The 10,117-nt window shown below is 31.2% G+C and overlaps 1 protein-coding gene across 1 annotated transcript; it reads right to left on the reverse strand.

Moving 5' to 3' along the window:
* Positions 1–7,714: 7,714 nt before the first annotated feature.
* LOC126892735 (uncharacterized) lies at positions 7,715–9,091 on the reverse strand. Its single transcript, XM_050662373.1, has one exon. It carries the CDS (start codon positions 9,089–9,091, stop codon positions 7,715–7,717), a length of 1,377 nt encoding a protein of 458 aa, XP_050518330.1.
* Positions 9,092–10,117: the final 1,026 nt, after the last annotated feature.

The following is a 10,117-nucleotide window of genomic DNA, read 5'->3' on the forward strand; positions in this document are numbered from 1 at the left end:
CGGTAATAAAGTAATCTTTTATTCTGCGTTTAAATTTTTAAAAAATACTTATTAGTTTTCTCAGAATTCGAAAAAAATGATTACATTTAAAATACAGACGTCAAAATTTTGCATTATTTTGTTCCTTTCCCCTTAAAGTTTGTCGCACTTATTTAGAAACACACTGAATTGATAAAGAACAAATCTAGTTGTTAAACATAAGCGAATTAATAAAAAAAAACAGAATGTTAAGAAAACCGGAGTCTATAGTTGGGTTTTAATTTCAGTATTTTATAAATGCCCGGTACACCATAAAAATTTAACTGGTTAGCAACAATATTATTACAGCGGTATTGTTAAAGAATTAGGCTATAACATATTAAAAAATCACTTAAATCTGCCAACAGGTTTAGGAAATATAAGTCATTAAAAATGACAAAATTTTTAAGTGGACGGATTTCTATATGTACGTAAGTTTATATAAAAAAATATATTATATTGAACTAAAATCATCTTAATAACATACCTTTTAATGTTCTTTATAATTTGGAGCACGAAATATTGTAAAATATTTCAGTCTCTCTGTAAATACAGTGAAAATTATTTAAAAACAAATGAGAACTGTCAGAATTAATCGGTCTACCAATAGATGTTGCCAAGTTTCAACTTCATGGCTTGTTAAGTAAAGGTGGCTATGACAATACCTATAACTTCATGGCATGGACTGAGGCTGTCCCCTTGTTTAATGCCGACATTGATTTTGATTTTTTCCGAGAGCCCGTGTGTGGTTTTTATTCGTGTTTTGTTGGATCTATTGAGCTCTTTGATTATGTTTATATACCTCAAGCCTTCTGTGTTGTATTTTGTCGAAGGCTTTCTCAAAATCAACCAGACATATGAATATGTCACAGTTCACATCTCGACACCATTATATGAGTGTTTGTATAGTAAATAATGCCTCTCTGGTGCCAAAGCATTTTTCAAATCTCAGTTGGTTTCCTGTTATGCTATCGTCTACATAGTTTTATGTAGACACGTTCATGGATCACTCACAAGTAGCGTTACCAGGTGTCCCGATTTGCGCGGGACGTCCCGATTTTCAGGGGTCTGGGGACGCGTACCGATTTGTACCTGATCGGGACACTAAATGTCCCGATTTTCACCCACGAAAACCTATTTCAGGAGGACTTGCAGTAAATTTTATAACTATGTTATAAAAACAAGGCACTCCTAAAAGCGGCAAAATCGAAAAAAATATAATTTTAATAAAAAATTAATAATTTACTTAATCTATGATTTTTTTTGTAATTTCGTCTGAATATTATTATTATGTAGGATTAAAAAATACAGACTATAGAAACACCTTGTAGTTCAGTAAATGAACGGGAAATACGGCGATACCGTGTAATTTTCAGGATCAACTCCGAATTGCATGAAAATTTGGACGGCTTGTGCCGTTGGTTGCTTTTACTCGGGGGTGACAGTCACCCCTAGTTGGGGGTGAAAAACCGCTCGTTTAAAATAAGTCCGGAGATGGATAAATTGACTAATTCTAAGCAATTTTAATTCTATAGAATTTTAACTTAGTTAATACTTTTTGACTTATTTACGATTGAAAATGTTTCTTTTCGACACAAAAATCACGTTTTCAGGCGATTTTCAAAATAACTCAAAAAGTATTTGATCGAAAAAAATATTCTTAGCAAAAATGTAGTATAATATGAAAAAATGAAAAAAATTGTGAACTCGTAAAGTCTATAGGCCTAGCAAAAGCAAAGTTGTAGCTCATGAAAAATACGTTCTTATTCGTCAAATTCCAAATCAAATATTTCAACCTGAATAACCAAGAAATGAAGCACTTTTCGGGGAAGCCCAATTAAAAATTTTTTAATAAAGCTTTATTTTTATGTTTTAAAAAAGTTTCTAGGATCTAAGCGAGTTATGCTCAAAATCAAGTTGACTCCTTTTTTTGGGTAAAAAAATCGTGAATATCTCCCCCTACTTAGCACCCCAAATTAAATTAATCGTTACCGCTTTACAAACAATTTACTTTACTTATGTAGTATTTTTAACATGGTTGAAAGGGCCTGAACGAGTCACTAATCACAAGTCTATGCAAAATATGAACAGCCATATTTTAATTAACCAATTTTTGTCTTACAGAAAAACAAAATGAATCTATCATATTTATAAAAGCAAATCTACCTACTTTTTATTCCTTGAGATTTTTAGTATCCGTAATACTTTTCAAGTAACTTTGAAAAAAGGGCATTTTCCAATACTTTAGGAAATTTTTTTTTATTATAAAACCATTTTTTTTCAAAACTAAGCACTCCCAACTGGTAAACCTTTCAGATCGTATAAACAATACACAATACTACCCATATAAAGTAAATGGTAAAGCGGTAACGATTAATTGTATTTACGGTGCTAAATAGGGGGAGATTTTCACGATTTTTTTTTATCAAAAAAGGGGCCAACTTTATTTTGAGCGTAACTCGCTTAGTTTTAATGCTGGAGACTTTTATATAAACCAAAATTAAAAATTTTTTTAAAAACTTTAAAAAATTATAATAGGGTTTGTCCGAAAATTGCTTAATTTTTTGGTTTTCAAGTTGAAAAATTCGATTTGGAATTTGACGAATAAGAACGTATTTTTGATGAGCTACAACTTTGCTTTTACTGGTTTTATAGACTTTCTGAACATACAATTTTTTTTGCTTTTTTAAAAGCTACATTTTTGCTAAGAATATTTTTTTCGATAAAATTACTCGAAAAGTACTGACTTAGTTTAAAAATTATATAGAACAAAAGTTTTTTAGAGTTAGTCAGTTGATCTATTTTGGGACTTACTTTAAACGCGCATTTTGTTACCCCCGAGAAGGGGTAACTATATATGTCACCCCCCAGTAAAAGCAACCAACGGTACTAGTTTAACTTTGAAGTAGACAGTACCTAAGTAGAACCTTAAACCACATTTTCAATCAATTCGGAATTGACTCTGCAAATTACACTCCAAAACGGTCATTTACTGGGCTATTGTTGTGTATTTGTCCCGATCTACAACCCTAAATCCCGATTTGTTTTTGCTTATGTACCGATTAAAAACGAATCGGACCTGGCAACACTACTCACAAGAAAACTTTTAAAACGTGGTTCATTAAACTTATCGTTCTAAATTCCTCACATTTCAATGCGTTGGATTTTCGAATATTGGGATAAACTCAGATATAGTCATTCTTTCGGAATTTCTCCGGTGTAGTAAATTTCGTTGAATATGTATATTACGGCATGTTATTGCTTTTCTGTCAGGTTTATCTAAGATAAATAATGTATAATTTTCTTCTTTTTTTTCGTGTTTAGCCATTGTATCTTCTATTTACTTTATTCGTTCCTTACTTTATTTGTTCCATATTTAATATTATATTTAAGATTCCTTTTTTTTCGATGATCATAATTTTTGACTAATAAATATCTTTTTTGGAATCACTGACTGTTCTTCCTAAAATTGCTGTTCATACGACAAAATTATATAAACTCCAATGATTCCGAAATACTAATAATAAGCAACTCAGCTAGTCCCATCGCTTTTATTTATGGAAGAGCAATTTTTGTACAAAACAAGAGTCCAAATAATCAAAAAAGGTTCTCGAAATTTGGAGTATCTCTTTTCCAAAATCAGAGTGCATAGACCATAAAAAGAGTTGATTCCATTGAGTAATTTGTAAAATTTCACATTTCGCTGGCGACAACGTTCGGGTCGGCTCGAGCAAAGGGAGAATTCTCTTTGAGGGGTCCCAAGTGTCGTGAAATAACTACTTACACGGAAGTTCTTCAGAGGTTCTGGATCGTGTGAAGGCGGTTCGTAGGTCACGCGCCAAAGAATTTAGGTTAAAAGGAAAGCTACGATGAATGTTGAATTGAGCTAATTTTTATTGCTTTCCAAAAACTAATTTAACATATGACTATTTTTCGAACGATTTTTACATAACACGGTAAACTTGTACTAAGAATACAAATAATTTAAAATAGTAAAATTCTGAAAATTACTGAAATAGTGTTGGGTCAATAGGATTAGTGTTAGTTCCTAACTAGGTGAAACTCAATAACTAAGAAATCGCTCTTGTTTATTTTTGTATATCTGCTTAATATAGCTCAGTTAATATTCTACATATTAAATAATTATTTAATCTATCCTCAGGGGTATTCAAAAGTTGTATTCTACCAGTTACGACTTATGAAATGGAGACCGCTACACCAAATACTATTGACTGTAATACATACAACTCTTGACATTTCCCATTACATTTGAGGAAGCAAAAAATAGCGCCATCTAGCGGTCAGCGGTGATAACTAGAGCAATCTAACCTTACATTTATAAAATTGCTTTATTATTGTTTTTGTATAAGTGTTTGAACTATTTTTGTTTTAATTTAATTTTGCAAAATTAGCTTGTTATTCAAAAATTTATAAAATTAAATTTGAATGTTTACGTCAAATTTTACGTTGTCACAACGTAGTTTCACCGCAAGCCGACAGTGGCGCTAGTGACAACGTGCTTCCAGATTTCTGTGGGAGTTGGATGTATTACAGTCAATAGTAATTGATTACACTTACCGAGTTGTCAGCCAATAGATTAAGAACAACCTAGAGGGCAATCGAACGAGCTATGTTGGGAGTATCTCTGAGAGAACATATACGAAACGAGGACGTGCGAAGCAGGACGAAGGTGAAAGATGTAATTCGAAGAATGAAATGGAACTGGGTGAGACACGTGGTGTAACAGTCTCAAATTTACCGTCTTATAAATATATCAGGTCAGGTCCTGTCGTGACGAATAAATTAGATGCAAGTGTTAGAACGCGAAACCTTTTTTCATATATCCCATGATCTGTGACGATATGGTGTTTTTCGTTTGCCGTTCAAATACTAAGAACGAGCACGTGTTTATTCTTCGGCTAGTTATCAAAAGGATTTAATGACTTTGTGAGACAAAAGTCTGGTAAATGTTTATGTTAGAGCTGGAATGTCGAAATGGATAACGTATATATTGTTGATAAAATTCTCAAGTGTCTGAATTCTCAAAATTCGCCGTTAGAATAGAGTCAGCAGTTTCGGAGAGAACGAAAAATCTGTTTACGGAAAGTGAGCGTTTTTTCATTGGTTAGGAAGAATAGTTTTAGTTTCGGTGGGATGTTCCTATTATCATTATCACGCTATATTATTGGCAAAAAAATGGTTGGTTTATTCTTATTGAATAATGTATCTGATGGTTGCCGAAGTAGGAGGTGAATTCTTTTTTTTTTAGAGAAGGAACCTGGGTTTGAAGGAGAACTGAAAGGGTTAGTTAAGTTTGGTCTGGCAAAGAGTTAAGTTTGAGCTGACATGCAGTGAAGAGTCCAGTTCTCTTTGTCTGTGCCGAAGTTAGTCTCAGATGGAATCTTGTATAGATTCCCTAGTGAAAGTAGCAGGAGTGATGTGTTTGCCGTAAATACCATACCGGCATTTTCTGGTGTTGTTGTTCCGGTGAAATAAATGATATAGTTTCTAGTAGTAGCCTTTTAGTAGAGTATGCCTTTTCCAAGAATAACTTAATTCAATCTTCGCGGGACGTGGTTCCGATCTTTTAACTAAGGTTCAATTGCTCAAACTAATTTTTTATCATCAATTTGATGAAATGTGTCACTAATAATCAAAATAAGCAGTTACTTTTTTTTCAAATATAAAATAAGACTCTGGAATTTTAATCTTTCATATAAAAAACCAATTTGTGTAATAGTACTTTCGATCAGAAATTGTAAAGTGAAGTGAAGTGTCGCCGTATCGCTTTACCAGAGCTCCAGGCGAGCTACAAGAGGCCAGCAGCTCACGGCACCACCGCAGATCATCAGGTCTGGTATTTGTAACAAACTGTTTAATTCTTTTTCTTCGAACTTTTGAAAATGCGAAGGACTTAATATGTTTATTCACTTCTTAACAATTCAGTTTTGCCTTTTAACTTTTTTTATATAAATAAACAATGAATATGTTTTAAACTTATATGTCTTTTTATTTTGCACAATCTATCTCTGATCCTTATTGTAATAAAAAATACGGACTACCTCAGACATTTATTTATTTATTTATTTATTTATAAAAATCCAAACAGGTCCTAAAACCTTTTTACATGGACAGTTATAATCATAAACTTTATATAACAAATATAAACAATATATACAGTCATTAGCACAACTATTGATAGGCAGATATAGAAGACTTTAACACAAAAACAGCTAGACTAATGATATCTATTATCCATCTACTAGTTTAAAGTGCTCTTGCACTATACGTCTATAGCAACCAACTGACATTGTAAAATCAATGTTTTTTACTAAATTTATATTGTTCGCTAGTTTCAACATGGCCTCTAGAGGAGAGCAAACAGATGTTCTTATTTTTCCAAACAACAACTGATATCTCGTTGCTTTTCGAGGAACATTAAATGGTATCCGCATTCGTAAATCAATTGTACCTGAAATATTATTAATTATTTTATATAAAATCATTGCCATTACAAATTTGCGCCTACTAGTCAAAGACAAAACTTCAAATTCTTCCCTTAGCATGGTTGATCTTATGGTTCCATAATCAGGCCATCGATGATGTTTTTTGAAATACAAATAACGAAGAAACATATTCTGAACTTTTTCTAGTGCCTCTAAATGTACTTGAGGTTGTTGTCCCCAAATAATGGAACCAAATTCTAAAATTGGTCTAACTAAAGTATTATATAATATTTTTATACCCTTAATACTAGTAAAATCGCAAGTTTGTCGACATATAAAACCCAGCATACGGTTCGCTCGTTTTGCAGCTTTACCAATATGTGTAGCAAATGACAGTTGATTATTATAAATCAAACCCAAATCCTTGACCTCACTGGTCCTTTTTAAAACATTCAGTCCTATTAAATAATCAAATACTATTGGTTCTCTTTTACGGGTAATAGACATAACGTAGCACTTATTTATATTGAATTTGATCTTATTATTGTCACCCCATAATAAAATGTTCTCAATATCCCTTTGAATCATTACGCAATCCCTAACAGTTTGAATTATTTTGAATAACTTAAAATCATTTGCAAATAATAAGTAATCTGAATACTGGATGACGTTTGCTAAATCATTTATAAACATTAAGAACAAAAGTGGTCCAAGATTAGACCCTTGTGGTACTCCCGAGTTAGCCTTAAATTTACCAGAAGTATTTCCATTGTGTTTTACAACAAAACTCCTATTCTGCAAATAACTTTTAAATAACTTTATTAGATTATCAGATAAGCCAAAATTACATAACTTTCTGAAAAGAACATCGTGTTTTACTTTATCAAAGGCTTTTTCGAAATCCGTATACACTACATCCAATTGCAATTGTTTTTCTAACGCATTGTTTGCAGACTCGGTGAATGAAATAAAACTTGTGTTTATCGAGCGACCCGACATAAAACCATGTTGATGATCATTAATACTATTTTTGACGTGATTATATACATGAGCATGCAATATTTGTTCGAAAATTTTTGATGGAGCACACATAATAGCGACTCCTCTATAATTTTCAATATCTCTTTTGTTACCCGCCTTAAATATTGGAGTAATTGAAGATAGTTTCCATTTTTCTGGAAATTTTGAATAAGTTATTATTAGATTAAAAATATGTAATAATGGTAACTTTAACCACTCTTGGCATGCCTTTAAAATATACGGGGGATGCCATCTATACCGGCAGCTTTCTTTGGTTTCAGCTTTTTGACTGCATTATCATAATCTACGCTTGTTATTGATGGTAAATTCAAAACATTGTTATTACTAATAATATTTGTAAAATTAGTGTTATAGCTGGAAATGTCGGTAGAATAAACAGATTCAAAATATTTCGCAAACTCATTACCCCCAAAATAAAATATTTCTGTTTGATTAGACTTAGAATTCTTATTATTAATGAAATTCCAGAAATTGTTAAACTCATTTTCTATATTTTCCTCAATTTGCCGTATATATTTCCTGTGCTCTATGTTAATTAATGATTTCAGTTTTTTTCTGGTCTCTATAAATTGATTGTTAAAATAAATTGAAACATGTCTTAACTTTCTAAAATTATTTTTTTGTTTGAGCAACTTTTTGATATCAGGCGTAAACCATTTCGGAAAATTAGAATAATTCTTGTAAATATTATATTGTGGTACAGATCCTTCAAATATATTAAGTACTTTTGAGTAAAAGATATCTAGAGCTTTATCTACCTCTATTTCCTCTGTTACAGCTTCCCACGTCATATTTCTCATCAAATCACACATCAAATCAAAATTTGCTTTTTTAAAATTAAATCTATTACCAACTAACTTATCTGTTTGTCTAAAACTTGATACTGTAAATGAAAGTTGAATTTCCAGAGATGGATGTAATCTATCTTCCTTTACTAACGGTAACTGCTCTTGACATACCTTACAACTATTTATATTATCTGCAGATGCTACTACTTGATCTAAAGTTTTGCCCTGCCAGTTTTTTACATTGTTATAAAGCAAAAATGAATTAAAATTTAAAAACTCAATCATACTTTTAAACTTAGCACTTCCATTAGTAAAATCTAGATTTTCGGTTCCTTTAATTTCTGCAATATTGAAGTCGCCAAAAATAAACGTGTTATTAATATCAGTAATATGTGTTTGTAACAATTCGAAGCAATTCGCATAGTCATGTAATTTACAATCTGGTGGAATATACACTCCAATTAATTTTATACTTAATTTGTTATTAATTTTTAAATCCGCAACCAAAATTTCAAAAGATGAACAATGTTGTGTTACTTTTAAAATCTTATGCTCCTTTTTTATTACCATTAATACTCCTCCTCCCTTAGTTTTGCCAGAAATCTCCTGGTTTCTGTCAGATCTCAATAAGTTAAATACATTTATACCAATTAGTTCTCCATCAACCATATCCTCCCGAAGCCATGTTTCTACAGCTACTACTACATCATAATTACCTTCCAAGCAATTTTTATAGAATTCCGCAGTTTTCGTGTTCAGTCCCCTACAATTCTGAAAGTTTATGTGAGTCCCTCTCATGAATTGAGTTGTCCCCTGATATCAAATCCTAATCATATTATATTTATTATTTAATATATATTTATTTACACCTATTTTATTTCTACTATACCGTAGTAAATTCTTTTCATAAATTTTTGACAAACCAAATAACTTAACACAATAATTGAAATTTTGTTCTGAAGCTATTTCCTTGTGGCATTTTTATGATTAATTATTTATATGGGAAATAATCCACAATTAAAATGAAAAAAATAATTTTATTAACGTTTCGACGCCCAAAATACAAAATATTACTAAAATAAACTAAAGTGTTGTTGCTAAGCAAAACAATTCTTCTAATAATTTATTTAATCTCACTCATTTATATTGGCAATTCAGACATATATTATACATTTTAAAGTAGAAGACTTTAAAATGATATTGCCAACATTTATGAGTTGCGTTCCTGGGACGACTTACTGAAAGATAGTTCATTCGATTACATGAAATTAACCCCAACTCAAGAATATCCGTCATAAAAAATTATAGCATGTGATATGTCTTTAAAAAGACAACCAAATGCAACGACAGTAAAATTCTCGCGTTAGAGACTTCATAGTAAATCACAAGGGAAAACCAGGAAAAACCCTGTGATACTATCCCGACATCGTAAGTATTTGGTCTTACATTAATTTACTCTCAAAAAATAATACCAAATTCTGACTTGTAACATGTTTAAATTATAAATAATATTAATAATACTAGATATATAAGTAATACTAAAATATAAAATATGTACTAGCTCGATATTATTGACTTACTAATCTTGGTATTTTCTTTCTATTGACTTCCTCTTTCAGTATGGGTAACCACATCCTACTGCATTCTACCGAGGAATTTGCGACACAATTGGTTTCATTTAGCATAATTAGAGCCGCTTCTTTGATTTTTCTCTTTTTACTATCTGATTCTTTCAGGACTATACTTGAATCTCTCCACTGAACTCTATGTTCATTATCCCATGCGTGTTGACATATTTGAGATCTCTAAAATTCTCTATTTTTA

This window comes from Diabrotica virgifera, chromosome 1 (genome assembly GCF_917563875.1).
Source record: "Diabrotica virgifera virgifera chromosome 1, PGI_DIABVI_V3a".
Classification (NCBI taxonomy): Eukaryota; Metazoa; Arthropoda; class Insecta; order Coleoptera; family Chrysomelidae; genus Diabrotica; species Diabrotica virgifera.

Bases quoted from the DNA above. Each gene is read 5' to 3' on its own strand.
- LOC126892735 (XM_050662373.1), bottom strand. From the start codon at position 9,091: ATGAGAGGGACTCACATAAACTTTCAGAATTGTAGGGGACTGAACACG.